Here is a 25,155-nt window from a genome sequence, read left to right on the forward strand (position 1 = left end):
GTTATAGAATTCTTTGACTTAAGAATACAAAGTAATTAAAAGTTTGACGCGGGAAAATACTATTTAAAAAGCTGATGTATTTATACCTGGATCGACTATTAGTATAGTTGTTTTTTTTCTGTATAACCTTGTAAATAAAACCGAGTGTGAAAAACTGCTGACTTTCTCAATCTATGCGACCATTGTGGTCACACAATTTGATGAAACTTCACACAAGTGATCAGTACCAACCCTTGTTGTGCATACTCCATGTTCTTTTCAATATTCTCAACATAATTATGCAATCTTGTGTGCGTCAAATTGCAATGTACTTCAGTGTGAAAGCTCTAGTTTCAAATTACTTTCAGATAAGGTACTTTCGCACGTTTGATTACTGGATGTGACGGTATAGCGTCATTTATCCGGAAAACGTAGAATAAAGCCTTGTAGCCATTTTACGGGTAGCATAAATATTGCCGCGAATCTGTTATATCCCGTGTATTTAGTGTTACACAGTCAGCACTACTCTCCGTCTTAAGGTAACCTTTGACAAGAGATAAGTTTTGATGTAAAACATTTAAAAACAAAAGTAGCATAATTAAGCAGAACTGTATTTGAACTCTAATTAACATTTGGCGACTTCTGAAGAATTGAGCACAAAGACATTTAACATTTTATTTGTCAATGATTTAAAACTGGTAAGTCTACAACTAGTTTAATTTAAATCTACATTGTGGAACATCTTTCAAAAACAAAAATGTCATGAAAAATGCAAAGTCTATTGTGAAAATTTAACATAGGACCAGCCCGCCCGCTTAGCTCAGTAGGTAAGAGCGTTGGTCTACGGATCTCGGGATCGCGAGTTCGATCCTCGGGCGGGGCGTATGTTCTCCGTGACTATTTGAAAAACGACATTGTGTCTGGAATCATTAGTCCTCCACCTCTGATTCATGTGGGCAGTTGGCAGTTACTTGCGGAGAACAGGTTTGTACTGGTACAGAATCCAGGAATACTGGTTAGGTTAACTGCCCACCGTTACATGACTAAAATATTGTTGAAAAACGGCGTTAAACCCAAAAAAACAAACAACAAACAAACAAACAGTAATTTCAAATTAGTCTATCAAAAATAAAGCACAGAGCCCTATCCTTTTCATTAGCTAAATTTCAGATACATAGTTGCTTTACAAAAATGTCGTTTAATCAAATACTACATTGTAGAACAATATTTGTTTCAAACGAGCAAACCTTAGGTAAGATTCGTTAGACTACATATTTGTTGCATGTCTGTTATTGCGAAACACATTGAAAAAAATACGTGGTTTAAATCAAACCCTTATTCAGCAAAATGCACAGATATTAGAAAGCGCAAATTATGTGGCAGGTGTAATCTTCTTGTTGATTTTGCCTTTGTTTTAGATCCCCAAAAGGAACGCGACTACTTACAAATGAATATTGAATATACATATACAAACCTGCTTGTTTTACGGCCTTAAATCAAATGAATATTTTAGTTTAGACCCTTGGTTGGGTGTGTCAAATTATAGATACAAAGTACCTGTCCATTTTCTAAACTGTTACAACATCTATGTTTCTACTTACGTATACAATACAGATTAAGACTGATTGTATGGCCTGTTGTTTTGGACCAGTAAACTCTGTTTGTATTGTCGGTACGTTCTTAGGAAGTGTAAATTGATAAAATTCTTTGCCTTATGTGGGTTCCCGGACACATGTTAACGTTACTAGATGTTGTAGCATTCAGGTCAATAAATTAAGAGACATTGAAAATTCACCAACAGTCAGTCTTTGTGGGGCAAGTGCATTACTTTGCTATTTCCTACACTATAATTGCTTCATGTAACTGGTAGATTTTTTTATCAGTATCACGTATGAACATAAATTTTCAAATACAGTCATGTAGGTAGACGGATGAAGTTGAATATTTGTTTTACGTAAGGTCATCCAAACCAAACTATTTTCAATAACCTCAATGCTATATCAAAATTTGTGTACCATTTCATTTTTATATTGAAACATTTTTGTAGAAATAATTTCTCTTTAGCATTAGCATTTTTGAAATGAGAAATTACCGCTCTTATGACACTGGTGTGCAAATTGTTTTGAAATATTACAGGAGTATATTATTAAATTAACTCATTAACACCTGCAGCCATATCGCCGCTTAATTACTGGCATCAATTTTCCGATACATTCCTGAGCCACTTATCAATTTATCTGCTTTGTATGCCTGTGGACTTTCACTGATAATCAATAATCGATAAGATCTAGGCATTCTTTGATTAATATTAGGGACAAACATCTGTTTATAACTGTTTCAGATGAATAAAACTGATATTTTTACATCTGATACTACAATTTATGATCTATTCTAAAATATTTAATTTACTATTATTTTAATTTGCAAAATTGTTTCACAGGCCTACTGAAGTAACACGAATATGGAAAACTGCAATATTCAAGAAAGATTTGACATAGAAAAACAGCCATTATTTCATTATTTTATATTTATTCAAATATCATTTACCGCTGAACTTTAAAGCAAATGACATTATAAAAGAACAGAATTATGCTTTATTTAATAAAGTTAGAAATACTGAATGAAAAAGAAAGACTCTGCAGTATATTAGAATGAGAAAATCAAACAGGAAATACCTAGAAATAACTTTGTAGTTGCGATATTTAGTGATGAGTATATTAAAAATACATGCTTAAATAATAAATATTTTGACAGTTTCGATCGCTTCCGGGTTTTATAAATCTTTAGTGTAAAATATTTAATTAGTTGACTTTGACAGCAGTCCACTCGTTAGTAATCTTACTAGCGTAAAATCACGTCACGCGGCATGCAGTACTATCAGGCAGATAGCGCATTTATGCGATCCTCGGCATACACGCCTGTTATCTTTTGACGGATAAATACGACATGCGGTACCCGATAAGAGATAAAATGAACGTATAAATGCGATCTGCGTCCATAATGAGTTAACGCAGCTGTATCTATCAATTATGAACTTACACATTGGACAGACAGACAAATATTTTAATTTTCTGTCAATGTAAACAAGGGAAAAAAAACTATATCCAAATAAGAATGTAATAGTAACCTTAGTAACTGATGATGAATATTTGTATCAACGGATGATTCGAAAGAACAAACTTTATTAACGATCGGGGAATCCTTCAAGATACTTCCTTTCGATTATCCAGCATTAGCATACTACAGCACTATTTTTATCTGCAGTTTTCCTAAGCAACTAATGTCTGGAATTTAGCTGAACTTCATAGGAAGCTTCACGCCCAAGCGGAGATGCGGTTATTTTGTGCGTGATTTTTCTCAGAAATCGAAAATTCTTCTATGGAAGCTACACTACTAAGACGAGGTATGTGCCCAATCGATGAATTTCGCTTTTGTGCTTTTGGTATGTAATAATCATACTTCGAGGAGCATCAATCGGTTTGTCTTGAAATTGACGTGAAATGAGCTGTCCAGTATTCAATTTGAATAAATGACCATTTAAAACTATTCGAATCGTGAAAAATTAAAGTAATTTAATTACAACAACTATAATGAATTTCGTAAAATCTTATCATGCGCAGTAAGTACAATACTAAACTCTAGTTTTTCATTTTGTTAAATGAACTATATCTTTGCTTTTAAAACAGACCCTTTGAAACTGTGCCCCTCGTACAAACATACACACTAATAAGATGACATATAAAATTCATGACTCGGGCCGCTAACTTTATTCTAAAGTCCTATATTATTTCAAACTTCTTTTACCAGGGATTGGCCTTTTATTGACACGTTGAGCTGCTGAATAGCATTGATTCTGCAATAAATTTTTGTTGACCAAACTAGATTAAATAATGCATAAATTTACAAAATGTGTGAGATGAGCTTTTTTATTTAGTTTTGTTTTATTATTAGCTCACCTAAGCCAAAGGCTCAGGGTGAGCTATTGTGATCGCTGACCGTCCGGCGTCCGTCCGTACGTCCATCCATCCGTCCACACTTTTCTTAAAACAACATCTCCTCTTAAACCATTAACCCAAATTTGATAAAACTTGACAGGGATGATCCTTGGATGGTCTTCTTTAAAATTGTTCAAAGAATTGAATTCCGTTCAGAACTCTAGTTGCCATGGTAACCGAAAGGAAAAACTTTAAAAATCTTCTTCTCCAAAACCACAAGGCCTAGGGCTTTGATATTTGGTATGTAGAATAATCTAATAAGATTGCTCAAATTATTCCCCAGGATATAATATGGCCCCGCCCTGGGGGATCACATTGTTTCTATAGACTTATATAGGGAAAAATTTTGAAAAATCTTCTTGTAAAAAACAAAAGGGCCTGGAGCTTTGATATTTGGTATGTAGCATCATATAGTGGTCTTCCCCGCGGGTCACGTGGTTTATATAGATTTACATAGGAAAAACACTTTGAAAATCTTCTTGTCCAAAACCATAAGGCCTATGTTTTTGATATTTAGTATGTAGCATCATTTAGTTGGCCTCTACAAAGATTGCTCAAATTATTCCCCCAGGATATAATATGGCCCCGCCCTGGGGGTCACATTGTTTCTATTGACTTATATAGGGAACAATTTTGAAAAATCTTCTTGTCAAAAACAAAAGCGCCTGGAGCTTTGATATTTGGTATGTAGCATCATATAGTTGTCTTCTACCAAGACTGTTCAAATGATCCCCCTAGGCTGATATATGGCCCCGCCCAGGGGTGTGGGTGTCACATGGTTTATATAGACTTGTATAGGAAAAAACACTTTAAAAATCTTCTTGTCTGAAACCACAAGACCTACGCTTTTGATAGATGGTATGTAGCATTGCCTTGTGGTCCACTGCCAAGATTGTTCAAATGATTCCTATGGGGTGAAAAGAGGCCCTGCCAAGGGGTTCCCTAGTTTTACATAGACATATATAGAAAAATGTTTTAAAAATCTCCTTGTCTGAAAGTTCAAGGCATATGCCTTTGATATTTTGTATGTACCATTGCCTAGTTGATCTCTAACAAGATTGTTCGAATTATGCCCCTTAGATGAAAAGAGGTCCCGCCCCAGGGGTCACTTGATATATGAGTTATGTAGGAAAAATTACTTCAGATATTATCAGATCATATTTCTAAGACTGTTTAATTATATTTACCTGATGACCCAAAGTGATAAAGGTCACCCGACTGTGACCTTGACCTACCGACCTACTTCCTTGTTTTTTAAGATACAACTTTGAAATTTGGATGACATGTTCAGTTTTGCACACCGATCTTAAAACTGACTCTCAGTGACTAAGAATGTGACCTACTGACCTACTTTCTGTTGTTTTTTAAGATACAGCCTTGAAATTTGGATGGCATGTACAGTTTTGCACACTAATCTTAAAACTGACTTTCAGTGACCATGAATATGACCTATTGACCTACTTTCTTGTTTTTGAAGCTTTAGCAAAGAAATTTGTTCAAGCAAGCAACTTCACTCAGATGAGCGATATAGGGCCATCATGACCCTCTTGTTCATTATCACAAACTTTTCAAACTGTGAACTGTACTTGCAGAGATATAGCATAAAAATCTCGAGGTTAATAGACAAAATCTTAACCCTTACCATGCTATATTTCTATAATGGACTGGTCCATCTTCCAATTTTGGCAGTACCATTTATCATTTGAAAGGGTGTTTAATGAAAATTTACTGACTGGATACCGAACAGTTCAGACCATGATCAGACTGCACGGATGTGCTTGCTGAACGTGGTCTACACTTGTCGCAAAGGCAGAATCAATCGTGTCCAGCGTGGTAAAGGTTAAGCACATGTGTAAACATAATTCAATAGATAATGTTATATAATATAATAATTTGCACTGTATCATATAGCTAGTATACATAAGATATATGAAATATAATTATCTAATCATGATTCCTTTCCACGACCGAGAATGTCATCACACAAACGATAAACATGAAGAAAGCAGACAATATCCAGTCTATTATAGTAACAGCCTGTATGACTTGTACAAGTCCATCATACTCATCATGGACTTCAAATGTCCAAGCACTTCCTGAAATATTTAAAACAACATATATCAATATAGAAGGTCTGCGAAAATATAAGTTATATAAACAATGTTTAGTATATGATTTCATATATATCTTGTGGTAGGTCCCCGATATTTTTTATTGTATGCAAACGTGTCCATGTGCTTGTTGAACGAACGTGAAATTAATGGTTACATAAAATGAAATACGTCTTAGCTTCAATAAGGGAAAACATTACCTTTTTACACGTTATAAATAAGTTAATTATAATCGTCATATTTTTCTAATGTTATAGTTCCATAAAGTGTAATAAAAATCTGCTAAATATATGCATAAGTAGATGGGCTCCTCTCATAGACCGGACACCACATAATATTGCAATTTGTTTTCCCTTTTTAACTAAACCAGATGCAGTCTATGTGTGTGTGTTTTGAATCAATACTAAAATGTTGTTTTAAAACTACGCAAACTCACGTTTACTTGTAAGAATTTCTCTTTTTCTAGCATTTGATAAATGAAACCATCACATATTTTCACGATATCTCTTAATGTCGTATTAGAGCGGTGGGTACAATAAAGGTTAGCTTTACATAACGTCGCATACAATCAACAGTCAGTATGAGCTAAACAGCTCTTGTGTGAATATAGTTATCCAGTAATATGCACATACTAGTACCTGAGATTATTTAATCTGCTCGTACAGCCTTTCAAGCAAGGGTGCTACCAATAAAATTTTGTACTACGCTGCCAGAGATTGAAGAAGGTAATTTGTTTTACAGGCTACAGCCAAGAAAAGCAAAATACGTTATTCGAAAACCTTTGACTATGGATAGAGAAAGATCCATGTTCAGTGAATCTAGTCTTATAGGAATGAACGGAGTCTTGCGGAAATATGTTCACCCATATAGGGGCTACACCAATTTTGATTTTGAAAACATAAAAAGAGTTATTTGATAAGCTCTTTTCTGAACTGGTTACCAGTTTAAAGTATTAAAATATGCAGTATCAACATGGGTCAAAGGATCCAGAATCAAAACAAACCTAATTAATTTATCTTTGGTAGCTTGAAATTTTGAGTATTACTACTAAAACCATGTTACCAAACAGGGAATGCATAGTCAAAATGGCTCCGGATGAGGATCATAACTAAAAGTTTCTTACTACGGAGAGTAAGGTATACACTTCTCCTAAAATGGAATTTTGAACGGGTGTTATCATTCTTGACAACAGAACTGGCAACAGATTCTGAAGACAAGTTTAGATCTAATGTAGATCCAAGGTATTCGCCAGAAGATGTTGAGTATCAGTCCCATCACATACTTTGTTTAAATAGGAAGTTTTTGTTCGACCCAAAAAGTGTAGATTCTGTTTTAACTAAGCGTCAAGATAATTTATATTATCAACCAACCAATGACTTTTTGGAAATTTTCTGCCAGCTCATTTACATGGTGTAAATGGTATTTTAAAATAACATACAATTTTTTTGAAGAAAATCCAAAAAGCATCTATAGGTAACATAATAATAAAATATTTTCAATATTCGTAAAACATGACCCAGGCAAAACAATGTGACATTATTTATTTTGTCGATTTTCCTAACAGATAAGAATTGTAAAAGTTACAGAAAAACATTTATGTCAGGTGCATGTTTTTATTCACTTGAAAACTTAGTGACTCGATTTAGGTTTATTAGATTGGAATTTCCACTATCGTTTGTCGAATTTTCGACCTAGCTTCTCGACATTTGATTTACTTATTTAAGATTTTTGCTAGCTAAAATTTTGACTTTTTTTTGTTTCCCTCTTCTTCTTACGCATAATTGAACATACGTCAGTTCGTCTGTCAAAGGTAAAAATGTTAATGGATAAGTTTGTCATGGTGACTTACTTCTCCTAAATTTCTGAACTTGGAAGTCATCTTATATTTCAGTAAAAAGAGTGACATATATGTAAATAGCCAGAATGATTCGGCTTGAGCAAAGGTGAAAACATAGCATTATCTGAGTGTATCTAAACTTACCCTACTCTACATTCATGTATGATTCTGGAAATATTAGATTTCAATCTGAAGCAATGACATCTATATATATGTTCATGTAAAGTATGGATATTTGTCACGGTCGCAAAGGCTCGAACCAGGTCGTAAACCTTCTATATATGGTCAAAATAGAAACATATTTCGTTTGAACACTACCCGGTCACCTTCAAAGATATCCACTCACTACTTAAGGTACCCGATATTGGTCTCATACGGTAATCAGGACATATAGGTACACATTCTTGTAGGGAGTGACTATCATTCCATGCAAAAAGGGACCAAACCAGATCTAAATCAGTAAAGAGATATCTTTTAAGTGCGAACACTACCTACTCATCTTCTATGACCGGCTAAGACAAAGGCTACCGAAGCTACATGTTCTTGGTCAAGACATTTACGCTCATATATGATAGGTAGTTATCCGAATTTTTGAAATATTGAGTCATACTTTCGAGTTAGGTATATTAAAATTTCGAGTTAGTTGAAATCTTAAGTTAATTAATACAGGCACAAAGCATAAATAATATGTCGTATAAAGCATAAACCTTTAGACCAAAAATATTTATTTTATATGTATTTTAATGAACCTGAGTCGATTGACATATTTCCAAAAAGTAGGCAGATTTCATACAAAAGTATCAAGTAGTTGTATAAGCATGCATATACTTACCAACTAATAGCCAGATTAAACTAAACGCACCAAGGAAATATGTGAAAAAGCTCAATCGAGAAACTTCAAGTTTTCTGCAAATTATCACTATCCAGAAAATAGTTCCGCATAATCCTTTTACAAGTACAAATATTGCCATATTTTGCTTCTCCTTTTGGGAGTACGATAAAACGGCTATCAAACCTGTACAGAAAATCAGATCTGTAAATAATCTAAATTAAATAACCATGGTATAAATAATGATAAGAATAGTTAACAACGTGTATGCATATAAAATATATTTCTGGTAAGACAGAGGTACAATCACGTGTTATAATCTTTAAGTTAAATTGCATGAGCATTTGTAGAAATAATTGTATTTAATTTTAATAAAATATTATCAAGAACACTGAAAACAAAAGTAGTTACACATACCAACCAGAAACCTGATTATCGATACTGGAAGCATCACAGATACTGTAAACATACAAATGTGCTATTTTACAACACACTATTGTTGGAAGAATATCTTTTTTATTCTATTTATTTCAAATTCTTTTTAATCTTGTAGATCTAGTAAGTTACAGATTACATGTAACACAAATATCTGATAAGGCATATGTTTCAAGTTTACTTAAAAAACTGTGGTAACTGTGATGATTTAAAAAATGACATACCTATCGGAACAGTGATCCAATGTCTTGTAACTGATTCGAAAACTTTCCGCATCGTAGAGGCAAATATAACTGTAAAACATTATCACAGAAATAGTAAAATATGCTATGCAAATAGTACAACATGCAATACATAAACGCTACATTCTTAGGACGGTCAGCACATTTTTATACAATCTCGCCAATCATACGTATGTTTCTGACAACACAGAATGACGTCAGATGACCTTCAACTTTTCCCGGAAATAAAGAAAATGAAAGTACACAGGTTAAACTTGAAAACGAAAGTAGCATTTGCATTGGTCAAAAGCGAAGGTTCACGCACAGGTGTCACCCCGTCCAATTGTATGCGCGTAAATGTTCAGTACTTTCTGACAACTTGAAAATACCTGGGCTTTAGCACTACATGTCAGCTTTCCATCGACGAAAAATATTTGAAAAAAAAAACAAACACAAACCCACAGGGGTCCGTAACGGAGCAAGGGTATATGGAGATTTTAGGATCTTCGTTAAATCTTTCAAAAGATCCTTTTTGATGTTGTCTAAAAGTTTCAGTATATGCCTCGGATGTCAGATATTTCTGTATTCGAGAGCTGCAGATTTAGACATTTTAGAAATATTTTCAAAATGAATTTCGTATAATAAATGTTGATTCTACGGAAGCGTGAAAGGACCCTCAGACGCTAATACGTTTTATTACGTTACGACCGCGGAAAGGATTTCCCATTAGAGAAAATATAGTTAAATGAAATGTATAGGCATGCAGTCACAGTGAATGCATATTCCTTAATGTTTTTGAAAAAAGGCCAAAGAGATTGAAATTGTATTGATCTTGTTTTCTTAATTGTCTTTCTTTAGAAGTTTATAGTTTGAATTAATTACCATGTTGACATTTATAAGTGAATATTTACATCTTTAAAATGTTTTTCTTTGTTAAAAAGATTTAAAAATATTGTGACTTAGTTCCTACTAAACCTATCAATCCCAATCGATGGCTGTGTGCGCTTGTACGCCATAGTTATATGAGATATATGGATGTGTGCGCTTGTACGCCATAGTTATATGAGATACGTACATTTTACCGGAGGTTGCCCATGGTAAGCGTGAAAAAAATGAGGATGAATATTCATCAGGGAAAGCCAAGGTCTAAAAACGCAACCTCCCCAAACGTACACCCAGCACGCGGACGCGCACACGACCAACGCACACATACACTCACACAAGGTAAACACACAAGGACAAAACGAACAAAAAAAAAGGAACACAGTGGGGCACCGCCTTGGAAAAACCACAACTGGGGAGCTTAGATCGGTTTATGGTGCACCTAACGTCACTCTTACCCCACCATGTTCCAAAGTCACAGGACGGTGTGAATAAAAGTTATCACCACCAGGTGAACCCCTAACATATAAAAAGGCAACAGAAGGCATGTAATGTATAACACAAAACTGCTCTTGTATATCTATATACATGCAATTATCAAGAACCTAAAATGCAAGTACTCAATGCCTTTGCAGAAGACAGAGCAACAAGGGAAACACCTAAGGGCCCGACGAAACGGGATAGAAGTCAGAAATCAAAATATCTTAGTCCCGGTGGGATTTATGAACTACCTATCATCCACCTCCAGTCCTCCACCCGTTGAAGAAAGCGTAGCGTCCAACTATGATTACTCTTCAAAATGATTTACAATATAGCCATATAAAACAAATGTATAAGCATTATACATGTACATGTATAATTAATTGCACTGCTTGTTGGTGACAGGATACGGGATATCCTTTCCGCAGCCTTAACGTACTAAAACGTATTAGCGTCTGATGGCCCTTTCACGCTTCCGTAGAAACAACATTTATTACACGAAACTTATTTTGAAAATATTTCTGAAATGTCTAGGTCTGCTCTGCAGCTCTCAAATACGGTTATATCTTACATCTGAGGCATATACTCTTACAAGGCCACGCGCATACATTTACACGGGTGATCCCTGACTATCTACGAATCAAAATGCGGCTTTCGTTTTCAAGTTTATCATTTCTACTTTCATTTTATTTACTTCCGGAAATACCTGAAGGTCGAGTGACGTCATTTTCTGTGTTGTCAAAAACGTATATGCCTGGCGAGATTGCATAAATATGTGCTGGCCGTTCTATGGTTATACTCTGTCGAGGAATACCAGCCATAAAATGCACAATGAACTGTATTATGACTAAATCACAAAACGTTAAACCTCATTTATACAGGATATAAACTTGTTTTGATCAGAAACACAAAAACTTTCTATTCCATCCTTTCGAAAATCATCAGATTTCACGATGTCAGAAATGTCTTGAAACTTTGACTTTCGTCCCGTTGCCTGTTTAAACCTTTATCTTGCACGTAGATTAAATGATCCTACAACAAACTGCCGAGTAACAAATATGCTAATTCCTCTGCTTTACGATGATTTAACTTAAAACAAAATTTCAACGGCCGTGTCTCCCATATAGAGTTATTAGAGAGTTTGAGATTTCAACCTTCGCCTTCCCCTTCAACGTCTCTTGCGAAGTTAATGTATGAAGTTGAAGTTCGATTAAAATTCCTTGAGATTTCAAACATTAGAATGAACCTTACTTCTTTTAATCCGCCCATTAAATTTATCCGTAATTATGATCGTTTTTTTCGTGCATTTTGATACCAATTGTCAGAAAGGGCAGGAATTTTACAAGAGATTTTAAAAATGAAAATTAAATAAAAAAACATTTCAATTAATATAATCATCGCATGGATATTAGAGCGATTACCTACAAAAACAACAACAACAAAAAAAAAACAAAAAAACAAAAACAAAAAAAAAAACGATAATGTGAACAAAGTAAAAACTCGTTAGTGTTGCTCCAAACATTTAGGTTTTATATAAAATTATGTCAGTATAGTCAGTATACAATGCAAGATTGTAAATCATACACGAGAGGAAATAATGATTATTACATACCAAAAATTATTTTCCATTGGGTTTCAATGGACCGCGATCGTGCAATATTTTTCCATATCATGACGTTGAACGCTTTCATATCGGACTAGTCCCAATCCGTGACTCTAGTTACCTCCCCTGACGGTCCGTCCATTGCGAATCTCGTTTCTTTAGATTTTTGTTGCTATTGTGTGTTTGTTTAATTTGTAATTTATGCAACATTTTGTTTACTTTTACACTTTGATTAATCTGACCTATTAGATACTGGCACGTAGTAATTTATCACGTCATTTTCGCGGAAAATATTAATGCGCGTCAGTTTGATTTGTTTATTGCGTTTTCGGAGATTTTTTCCGTATTTTTTTCTGTCTTTCGTGACAGAACGATAATTTAGATATAAATTAATCATTTGATAGTGGATGTGTAATAAAAAGGTTATCAATTTTGTATGTGGATACATGCACTCGTTCTTTCGCGGACAATATTGCGCTCCTAAAGTCGCGCAGTATTGCCGCTGCACAACTCGCTCGTGCATATATCCACATACAAAATTAATAACCTATAATGATCATATCAAAGTGATAATGTCACTCTGTATGACTCTGTATAATACCAAACTCTCAGACAGCGTAATATGATTTTAATATACTATTTTATAAGTAAAGCATCTGCGGATCCTGGACTTTTGGTTAGAGGGACACCAACATTAAAGAGGGAGTCACCCATTTCAGGGTGGGTGAGGGGAGGGGGTGTGAGTGGGGGGGGGGGCGGGTAGGGGTAGGGTAGGGTCACACCGAATTTCAAGACCGACTTTCTTTGTAAAATGTAAGAATCAAAGGGGGAATTAACCCACAATGTCCCTCTGCCAGGCTCTTGTTCCGTGCATTTAAAGAACGGGAGTTATCCATACGGCTAACAGGAAACGTCTCTCATCATGATATCATAGATCTGAAATTGTCTGATACTTCAAAACAATTTTCCGTCTTACTAGTACCATTTTATGTTTATAATCAAAACGCAATTGTGTATTAAGTGTCCGACAGAAACAGATTGATTTTATTTGGATCTGAAAATAAAATGTTCCACCAAATGATAATCGCGCGTAATTATTTATTTTTCAAGTAAAATGACTGTCATGCCATGTGCCTCCATCCAGATTTCAGTCTTGATGCCGAGTTTGTGGACAGAGTAGATGTAAAAAGAATGAAGTTTCGACTTTCGTGATATCACATCTTCGGACGTTCAAAACTCACTTCATACGACAAAAAGGCCCATCTGGTATAATCGATACGCCTGAGGACAAAAATATGCCGTAGAAGTTAAAGTTTGAACAAAATCTCAAAGTTTCTCAAAATCAGTTGATAACTTCATACTTCCAGGTTCAATTCAATGTATTTAGTTAAAATCATTAGCCAAACAAAACTTCATTATTCTTATACCTATTGATAGTGTTTCGCATCAAATTTAGTCTAATTTTATATATGGATAATCAAATAATTTAATAAGCAGAAATCCTGAAACTAAGCTTTTTATTTCGCATAGTAATAAAGAGAAGTCTTAGGCTTACGTGATATTACATGGAAAACTTTAGTAGCAACGTGTGGTATAAATAAAATACACGCATGTCGGTGACGTTTTACCCAAAATATATATGAGAGACGTTGAAGGGGAAGGCGAAGTTTGAAATCTCAAACTCTCTATTGTTCTATCTCCGCTTCTTACTGCTAACTTCACGAGCCTAATATAGATATTTGACCTAGAGTCACAAAACTTTACAGGAATATTGGTCAGCATGTGCAGTTGTGCACCTTGGGTTTCGCGTCCGGATTCATTCAGTCTTGTAGGAGTTATGGCCCCTGACTTAATTATTTGATCTGTGTCCTTTGTCATGTAGTGGGGGCATCTGTGTCCCATGGACACATTTCTAGTTTTACTTTATTTAAGGAGCAGTGCTTAGTTATGAGAATTGTTTATATTTATAATTGTTGGGTTCCTTCAGCATAAGTCCACAGTTATAGAGATTGAGACGTCTTAGATGATCTATTTCTAATGACTCTATTTGACGATTTTTTTTTGTGTCAACAAATTTAAAAATCTCGTTCATAATACATGACACCTTAAAATATGAAGGAACGCTGCCAACGATTAGACGTTGCTGTTTGAAACGAGACTCGGGTGATTTGGAAGTTCTAATTGTATAACTGAACCCGGTGTGGAAAAAGAGCCCTAGGAACAGAGACCCTACAGCACTGTGTGTATCGATTTAAAATTCATTGGATTACTAAAAAAGTACGTATATATAACACAAACAGAATCAAATATCATGCAAATTAAAATATCACAGTATTTCCAGTGTTGTCAAATTATCTATCGCAGCTTTTGAAAATATGGACATTTGTAAACAATGACTGGATTACCCTACCAACAATGAATGTATGTCATTGTTCATCATATACCTTGATCTAGGTTTAAATTTTTTCAGTAATGAACACAGCGAATGCATTTGGATGCAATATATTTGAGAAATTCAAATACTTTACAATAGTTGGTTCTACTGGCCAAGTCGTGGTTCGAAGCTCCATAGTTGTACCCCTTCCAAATAACTTGATTTGTCTTTACCAAGTGCTTTCAGCCAAAGAATGAAACACTTATACACGATACATGTCATCAGCATTTTCTATAGTCAAGTTAGTTATGAACCTCGACCTCTTTCACTTTATAGCAATAGCCTCAATACAAATAAAAATATCTATAAAGTAAGATTACCAAAGGATATCTATAATAGGAGATGACTCAATAACATCCATAGAGTAAGATGACAAAATAATAACTATAAAGTTTAAATAAACGAAGAAAAGAATATCTATATACTGAGATGACAAAAGAATATCTATTTATAAAGTGAGATGACAAAAGTATCTATAACGTGAAATGACTTACGAATATCTATAAAGTGTGATGGTCATAGAATATCTATAAAGTGAGATGATAAAAATATCTATCAAGCGAGATGACAAAAGAATATTTATTTATAAAGTGAAATGGCGAGAGAATATGAAAAAGTGAGATAAAAAAGAACGTCTGTTTTCAAAGTGAGATGACAAAGGAATATCTATAAAGAGAGATGACCAAATAATAAAAAATATTAAGTGAGACGAGTAAAGGATATATACAGTGAGATGACTAAAGAATATCTATAACACGAGATGAACAAAGAAAATAAAAAGAAAAAAAGAAAAGTGAGATGACGTAAATCTCCATGGTGTCGTGTCAGGGTCAATTTGACCTGGGGCCACTATCTCGAAAACTTATTCGTATCCTAAGATAAGGTATGATTTACGATAAACCTAAGGTAAGACTAAGGTAGCGTTATTCAGCTATCTCCAAACACCTCTTAACGCCCTCGTAAAGGGTTCGTAACTTAAGGTATTGTTAGTTAGTTAGTTTTCAACCAACTGCACGTGTATCTGATAGCTCACAAGCTGTGTGTTTGTGTGTTGCTAAACATCATGGAAACTATGTCCATATTAAGAGAAATTTTATCCCATGCAACCGTATAATGCCTACTAAAAACTATTTACATTTCATCAGATTTTATTCCGTGATAAAATAAAAACAATTGTCTGATATTTATTCAGCGATGACTTCTGAGATGCCAATTAGCTTTACGCTCAACAAAACCTCTAAACTTTTGGTCACATATACCAAGTTTTGTAAGAAATGCACGGTATCATTTTAGACTAGGGTATTCAAAGAACAAATTTTATACATAATTCTATTCAAAAAACCTTTCTACTAAACATCTTTTTAACTGTATCGACTTAACCTTAAAATAACCAACATCTGCACAGGAGTGTTGTCAAAACAATCTACTGTACCGATAAGGCAAAGAACACGGTTGGAGTTTGCAATAAACAATGTCAAACTTTTTTTGATAAGAAAGTAGAGTTTCGCGCCTTTTTCTGTGATAAAATTAGTCAGTTAATTGCATTAGTATCCCTGGGTTTCTTACAAGTCTTAAATTGTTCTCCACAAATGCCTGGTAACTCCCCTTCATAAGTCAGAGGTGGGGAATGAATGACCTTAAATATATTGTTTTTAATCACGGAGAACAAGAACGCCTCGCCAGGTATTCGAACTTACTTTGAGATCTTGTGTGTTCTACATATTATGCTAGCTCAGTAGCGTTCAATATTAAAAAATCAATATATCTTTAATCAATATAGACGTTTCAGCCTGTTTTTAATCTTGTTACTTTCTCAGGAGGCGACTCTTATTGTGAAATTTTTACCGTCAAAAAATAAGTTCATGTTGATCGCACAAAATTGTGTAGTTGTAACTATACTTATTACATACTCGTTTCTATTCCCCGTTAAGTTACACCCGTACCGGAAACGTTAATATTTTTTCCATAATTCATTTCCTGAATTTCATATCGGGTGCGTGACGTAATTCAGTGTGCGTTCTTGCACTATTTTTTTCTGCTTAGTTCAGTATTGTCAATCCTATTCAGGCTGTTGAACATATTTATGATATTTACATAATATTAATACGTGTAGATGCGTATGTAATAAAAAGGTCATTATCTTTGCATCGGGAAATATGCACGAGTTCTTCAGCGGAGGAATATTACGCAATATTTCCGCAGAAGAACTCGTGCATATTTCCCGATACAAAGCTAATAACCTATAAATATATAGTCTTGCACAATGCAATTCATTTCATTATTGTTCACTTCAGAAAACAGTGACAAAAACATAATTCAGTCTCACAAGTTAATTAACAGTTCACAGGCTAAATGTCTAAGATTCCAGTAATTCTATGATAGGAAATTTCAACTACATCAATATCTGTGATATAAACGCAACGTGTTTCGTATTGCTCTAAAGCTATATAATGATTGCTTTTTTACAACACCATTTGATGAATAGAATCCGCCAGTGAATATATACAGCAGTAACTGTGGTAAAAGCCAAGTTTTCATCAATTTCTACATTGTATGAAATACTTTTTAATCTAGGCGCGTCACAAGGTGAAAGTGTGCACTTTTGACTCTCGCAGGGGTCAAAACTCTGGAAATAGGGGGCGGAGACAGACGAAAAATAGGAGGTGCCCAATTTCATATCATAATAAAGATTCGTACAATGTTCAATCAATTTATGTTTTTGAGCGAAGAGCGTCACAAGGTGAAAATGTGCATTTTTTACCATTTCAGAGGCCATAACTCTGTAAATATGAGGCAAAACAAGACCAATATAGCAGGTGCGGAAGTTCATATCATGATAAAGACTTATGCAAGATTTAATCCATTCATATCAAATACTTTTTAAGCTAGGCGCGTCACAAAATTCCGACGGACAGACTCATTGACGAACGGACGGACGACAGGACGCACAATGCCAAATCTATATGCCCCCTCCACTCTGTTGTAGGGGCACCAAACCTGTGCGTTTTCATCTGTAAAAACAGATTAAAAGCACAAAATGTATCCATCTATACGAAATAAATTCATGTTCGTTGACACGATGGGATCGAAAGAATATTTCCGCTAGTTTAAGCGTGGTACAATAAGAAACAAACTTAGATAGGTCGAAAAAGTTCTTATATGCTACGAGAACGCTAAGGGGTAAATTTTTCAGCCACAACTTACGAGGACATTTACGAAGTGTCGTAAATAACGAGGCTTTCGAGATAGAGAAAATATCTGCTACGAATACCTTACGAACCCTTTAGGAACATCTTAGGACTTAAGGTACCTTCGAGATAGTGGCCCCTGGCTTCTACGTTACGGCCCTGAAGGTCTTCATACACTGGCTGCATTTAACGCAGTGGGTTCCTGTACGCTTGATATGCCATGAATATCAAGGTACTGTGAGAAAATTGACATAATTTTTATTTTATTATGTTTGGTAAGGCATAAATATAAAGGTTCTTTGTTGTAAGATTGTTCTGTCACGGTAAATCTGAAATATTATAATTGAATTTAAAAAAAGATAAACAAGATCATTTTCTGTAGATCAAAGAAACATACTTATCGTCAGGATGCATCCACGGCACGTATATTCTCTAACTGAATCTCTAGGTGAGGGTTGAATAATCGCTGGTGGACTGAAAGCGTTTAATTCAGAAATTAAGCTACGACCATTCTTTACTATAAAGCAAGTATTTGTAACATTTATCGGGTCTGGAATAACTGGTAAGTTTCATTACAAGCAGTATCAGAGTTACGAAATAAATCTTTTAAGTGTTCTGTTCACGTATTTATTTGAGAACTAGGTTTGACTCGTCTTACTGTAAATAGTTTAAAGTAATAGTAATTATATAAGTTTAAACTGACCAAACCTAAAAGCAACAATTGTTTTATTGAAGGTTGTCAGTGACATTTGAGCAACATTTTATGGTATTTTGAGTTATATTTTCTGGTCCACTGGGATCATGGAATCCATTCAATATTCGCTTAAGCCGGTGCTAGTGGCGAGAGGGGCGTGATGTGAGAGGTGTTGCACTTTCCATTACCTCTCATGAACAAACTCAATCAAACCGAGTCTGCAATTATGTTTCTTGGTTGCATACTATGCTTCCAAAGGATCTTAGCTTTTATTAATTATCACAACAGCAACCTTTAAGTGCCGTGTTGCGGTCGTAAAAGGTATCCCCGTACTTGGATTCAGTGTTTTTATATTTTTTGGTCCTCTGGGATGACGGAGTCCATTCAATCTATGTAATAGAATTCCGTTTAAGCCGGTGTAGGGGGGCGATGAGAGGTGTTGCACTTGCCATTACCTCTCATGAATAGACTCAATCAAACTGAGTCTGTTATTATGTTGCTTGGTTGCATTCTATGCTTCCAAAGGATCTTTTTACATATTTTATTGAAATATCCTGTGAGAGATTTATTTAAGGAACAAAGAAATCCATTACATAGAGTAAGATTCCTATTGGAAATGTATTTTTATTACTTTTTGTGAAATTTCGTAATTACCCCCTTTAGTATAAATGTATTTAAAACGTGGACTATTCCTTTAGATGTCAATATATCTAGTTCTTCATTTACACATGATAAATATTGGCATATTTCAACTACCTGAAACAAAAGGCAACTTTTAGAACAGTGTATAGCTTCAAACTCCATAAATCTTCTATCTATTTCGATTAAGCAACCGAAATAGGCAAAGGGAGGAAATAAAATATAATAAATCTGCATTTCTAATGAATTTTGGTAAAATACATACTTGTCGATGCATTTCTTAAACGAATTTAATACAATCATGCTTATAATCATGCTATTCCACAGTCAAGATATATTTATGAAATTCATACGTAAGCTAATATTACGCTATGTTGGTATGGCAACCGGGATAGGAAAATCAAATTTCAAAAATACTTGCACTGAAATTCTAACATATATTAAGATCTCAGTGAACAGAAATAAGACTAAATGACTAATTGTTTAAGTTGTAAGGAAATCCATTAGTGGACCAAAATCTGATTAACTACCATCTAACATACAATTCGTCATACACCTGCTCGATTAGGTAACCGTGTGTGGTGACTTAGCAACACACATCATAACCCAAAAATATGGTCCCGCTTATCATGATTGGTAAGCCAAAAATGTTATTATTGAAAATATAATTGAAGCCATATAAAAGTTATTGAAATTATATCATATGCACAATTTAAGGATGACCTTTAGCATTGAATTGGTCTTTTTGAGATCATTTCGGGCTTTACTTTTAGTTTCCTCAGTGTTTTATTTATTCTTCATTTGGTCATGAACTGGCAATATAAATGAAGTATTATGGGTGATATTTTCATCTTTTTTATCATTTATACTTTCCGAAAAATTTAACACATGTATAAGAGGTCTATATTCAATATACATATTATCATGTGGCAGCCGTTTTGCAATTAGGAATGGCAGAGATACTGACGGCCGAAAATAATGTGATCAATGGAATTCTTAATATGAGAGACATTAGCTATCATTAAAACATAACATTTTAGATAATAGAAAAACGTCACAGGATTGCAATTCGCCATAGAGAAAATGTTGTCGAACGATTTTTTTTCTAGTAAGTCTTTATCGCTGTGTTACTTACCTGTTACTGTCTACATTTATGTTTATACTAAAGTTAAGTGTTCTGGCCGTCCCACCATTACCAGATTGTGCAACATCGATGTTGTTTGTTCTCGTGTCAAATTCTAAGTGTCTGAAATCTGACGGTCTTAGTTCTTGGTTGGTTATACCTTTGTCGCAGTTAAGTCCATCTGCTTTTACAGTGCTGTAATACAGTTCAAAATTTTCGATTGACCAAGGGAAGATGCATGCTGTTGTAGAAGCGATATATATTTTATCAAAACCACATTTTCATACACATTTAAATTACAGCAGTACTTTTCTTTACAAATCAAACACCTTCAAAATAATCCAGCATTTTATAATTTGAAATGATACACACATTATGTAAGTCATTTAAGAAATGCTGTCATATATATTTTGAGGCGATTATTACATTCTTTATTTTATATTTCAAAATATTAACTGGTGCTTTTATTCAAACACACATAAAATGTTAGTTTTGTTTTGGAAACTGCATATTTAAGAATTTAACTAAATGAACCTCTTAAGTTCGGTTTACCTCCTTTTGTGCGAACATTCCGTGTGTCCATCATTGACGTCCACTTTAGTTGAACAGTTGCAACATATTTTCCGTGTTTTGTTGGGGAAGGCAGAAGCACCTTGAGCAGGTTTACGATTTATACATCGGCAAAATGGACAAAGAAACGTGAAGCTATCGTTACTGTAAAATAAAGATATTTGATTTATAATTCGGCAAAATGTACAGAGAAACTTTGCCCTATCGTTACTATAAAATTAATGTATGGTTAGGACTATTAAACACAGCATAAGAATAAGACATTATAAATGTTTAGATAGAAATCATAATTGCAATTTACAAATCGTTATAGCCATATGAATGTAATAAAGCTTGCCGAAAAGCTGTGCAAATAATTATATTGTGCATTATTGTTTAATAAATTGAAATAAGGCGTCAACTGTCTCATTCAATCAAATGTCGATATTCAGCTCAGTTGTTTTTAAATATTACATACCAGATGTAACAGTAAAAGACCTATATAGATAAAACATTTAAAATGACTTCAAATTCTTGTAACAAATATATGTTTACCTTCTTTCAATTACATGCTGAAGACAAGTCTGACAGAGTTCATGTATGCAGTCAGTGATCTTTAGAACGTCGCATCTATCGAAACATATAGGGCATTCAAAGCCTTGCGTAGTATGATATACGTAACTGTTAGATTCCGCCATTTATTTTGTGTAGACTAGAAAAAAAACTCTACAATTACACAAGTGCTGATGAAAGTTACAGAAAAATGATACTCTACATAAAAAGTGTTCAAATGCTGTCTGTGTTTTGAATATATATGCAAACAGGAATTGAGAGAAATATGCTTCAGTCTGAAACGTCTCTTGCTGAACTAAAATTTGAATTTTGAATTTTTAAAAGGGCAATTAATCCTTATTCTGCCCAATTTCTAAAATTGACTTGTCCATCATTCAGTTTGGGTAGTGCAATTTGCTATTCAAAGGGCTTTTCACTGAACATTTACTGCCTATATAGCTAAGAGGCCTGTACTGGTTCTTCCCAGGCAAGACGGCTTCTCGTGTATCGGTGCTATACACCCGATACGTTAAAAAACCAGACTGTCTATTCGCAAAGTGCTAGGCTAAGTTAGCCGGTCAGGCCTGTATCTCTCTCTGTTCTCTCTGTCTGTTCTGGGGGCTTTATCTCACTCTGTCCCTCTGGTCAGATCGCTCTGTGTTTTTACTAGTAGAGGATGAATTTCAAGGGCGCTATATAAATCTGGTACAATAATAATAATAACAACAGTGCGGACCATGATCTTGGTCTGCACTGGTCGCAAAGACAGAATATCCAACCACCAGCAGGGTAAATGTTGAAAATTAAGACTGAACTCAGTTAAACGTTTAAACGGATAAAAGATACAACCATTTGAATTGATTCACGTAACATAACAGTGATGTCATTGTTATTACATAATATGATATGCTGCCCTGACAATTATTAACTACACGCATGTGTGTTCAAAACATATATTTACCTCTATAAGAGTTTTTATAATTTAACATTATATATGCCCGCTTGTGATGAAAAAATGCACGGAGGGGCACCTGGATTCTTCCTCCACCATCTAAGCTTGAAAGTCACCATATGACTTAAAATTGTGTCGGTGCGACTGTTTTCAGGGTAATGATTTGAACAACCTCGGTAGAGGACCACCAGGCAATGCTACATTCCAAATATCAAAGGCCTAGATCTTTTGGTTTAAGATGAAAGATTTTGAAAGTGTTTTCCTATACAAGTCTATGTAAAACTTAAGATCCCCAGGGCGGGGTCTCTTTTCTCTCCAGGGGCATTATTTGAACAATCTTTGTAGAGGACTACTAGATGATGTCACATTCAAAATATCAAAGCCCTAGGCCCTGTGGTTTTGGACAAGAAGATTTTCAAAGTTTTCCTCTATATAAGTTTACATAAACACTTTGACCTCCGGGACCTGGCCATATCTGATCCTAGGGGAATAATTTTAACAAACTTGGTAGAAGACCATTACATGATGCTACATACCAAATATCAAAACCCTAGGCCTTGTGGTTTTGAACAAGGAGACTTTCAATTTTTTCCCTATATAAGTCTATATCAACCATGTGACCCACGGGGCTTGGCCATATTTGACCCTAGGGGATAATTTGAACAATCTTCGTAGAGAACCACTATATGAGGCTACATACCAAATACCAAAGCCCTAGGCCCTGTGATTTTGGAATATTTCCTTTCGGTTGCTATGGCGACCAGAGTTCTATACGGAATTCATTTTCAAACATTTTTAAAGAAGATCATCCAAGAAACATCAAAAGTTCATCAAAGTTTCTTCAAAATTTGCCTGGTGGGCTAGGAGGAGATGTTGTTTAAAGGAAAGTGTGGACGGACGCCGGACGGTGAGCGATCACAATAGCTCACCCTGAGCCTTTGGCTTAGGTGAGCTAAAAAGCGATAATCCTGCCAAAAATGGACTCCATCACTTTGGGAAAAAAAGTTTCAAAGTATCCGCATGGCCATAAGTTTATGTACAATTTTTAAATATCTACTTTTCATGAAGTCAAATAAGATTATACTAGTTTTTAAAAACTTACCTCTTTTATTCAGATTAAGGTGCAAACAAGTGAAAGAATAAAATTAACACAAGTGACAAAGTGACATGAGCTAAATATTATCTTAAATATCCTATGATATCAGTTTTGGTATTCCCCAAATTGATATGGTTCAGATTATTCTATCATCAAATGATAAAATAATCAAATCAAATAAATTGTGTGGGTCGAAATTAAACAACAATGTTATCACATATTATCAGAAACCGTTAACAAATTGCACTTAATCAGATGTAAAGTGGTTATGAAATGAATAATATTACGTATAAACTATGGCTATATTTTGGATATTAGGTTGAACATGAACCATATAATTATTATCTGTATTGTATAGAGTTTTTAGCTGAAAATGAAAAAATATGACAATACTTTATTGTCATGAGATGTAGGTCTCATTTGAATATGTAAGCATGTTATAAACAAAACTTCGTTGATCTTCACAAATTAGAATAAAATAAAAAGTTTTTTTTTTTCAGTGAGATATCGAAATATGTCTTCACCGATAAGGTTGACAATTCTGATATTTTCACTCAGGCAGGATTGTCTCCCTTATCGGCGAAGATATATTGCGATATCTCACTGAAAACAGGCAATTAACCTCTATATATCCTCTGTATATTTTCTCAAAATGATCATTCTTTAAATGAGTTAGTGATAAGTTTTATGTCGAAATTATTAGATTAAGAGCGTATGTACTTATAATATAAACATAACATTTAAAAAAAACAACAGTTTTTCTTGTCGAGGCTCTGATTTGAAGAAGGCATGCATACTCTTTCATTCAATGACATGTAAACTGCAGATACTTTGTCATAACACTGGCCCTGAACTTTGGTTATATTTAGATTGTCTTGACTCAAGAAATATAATTCATTCCGATACACTGAATTAAGAACAGTTCCACTTCTGAAAATAAACAAGCATCGCTTTATTGCAGCAATTTATGTAGGATCATTACAAATTACATAACATGCCTGTTTGTTTGGTTGGTTTGGGTTAAATGTTGTTTTTCAACAGTATTTCAGTTTTGTAAAGGCGAGCAGTATAAACAACCGTCGGAGAGACTGCTCAAAATGCATACCAAGATATTTTTAAGTAAGTTTGAAATATAAACACTGATTTTTAAGAGAAGGTAATACGCGTTTATGTTAAAAATGTACAATGAAAGGAGACTGGGTCCAGCAGTGTCTGTGTGTAGAGGGTTGGGCATGAGAGGAAGGTATGACGGACACTCAGCATCTATATGAGACGTAAGTGTCCGGAATATATATAAAAGGATTTTTTTTTTGTGCAATTGGTTGAAAAGGGATACTAAGAACTCACATGATATATACGATATAAGCTTGTGTGAGGAATGTGTAAAGGGAGTGGCGGTAGACACATGATATATACGATATAAGCTTGTGTGAGGAATGTGTAAATCCTGCCTGAGTGAAAATATCAGAATTGTCAACCTTATCGGTGAAGACATAAAGGGAGTGGCGGTAGACAAAAGGGTGTGTAATGGATGTGGTTAGGGTTAGAAGAAGTGG

The 25,155-nt window shown here is 34.5% G+C and overlaps 1 protein-coding gene across 1 annotated transcript; it reads right to left on the reverse strand.

The window, feature by feature from the left end:
* Positions 1–640: 640 nt before the first annotated feature.
* Positions 641–23,757, reverse strand: LOC123539061 (uncharacterized). Its single transcript, XM_045323535.2, has 9 exons — positions 23,606–23,757; positions 21,555–21,711; positions 21,003–21,164; positions 20,463–20,645; positions 18,392–18,468; positions 9,411–9,479; positions 9,169–9,210; positions 8,755–8,937; positions 641–6,070 (listed from the first exon to the last, which is right to left on the reverse strand). The coding sequence occupies exons 2-9, from the start codon at positions 21,695–21,697 to the stop codon at positions 5,919–5,921; spliced, it is 1,011 nt and encodes a 336-aa protein (XP_045179470.2). The 5' UTR covers positions 21,698–21,711; positions 23,606–23,757; the 3' UTR covers positions 641–5,918.
* Positions 23,758–25,155: the final 1,398 nt, after the last annotated feature.

Source organism: Mercenaria mercenaria, chromosome 18 (assembly GCF_021730395.1).
Source record: "Mercenaria mercenaria strain notata chromosome 18, MADL_Memer_1, whole genome shotgun sequence".
Lineage (NCBI taxonomy): Eukaryota > Metazoa > Mollusca > Bivalvia > Venerida > Veneridae > Mercenaria > Mercenaria mercenaria.

Coding starts and splice junctions, on each gene's coding strand:
- LOC123539061 (XM_045323535.2), bottom strand. CDS start 21,697: ATGGCGGAATCTAACAGTTACGTATATCATACTACGCAAGGCTTTGAA. Junction 21,165..21,554: donor CAGCATGTAATTGAAAGAAG/GTAAACATATAT, acceptor TTTATTTTACAG/TAACGATAGCTTCACGTTTC. Junction 9,480..18,391: donor TGGATGCATCCTGACGATAA/GTATGTTTCTTT, acceptor AATGTTTTACAG/TTATATTTGCCTCTACGATG.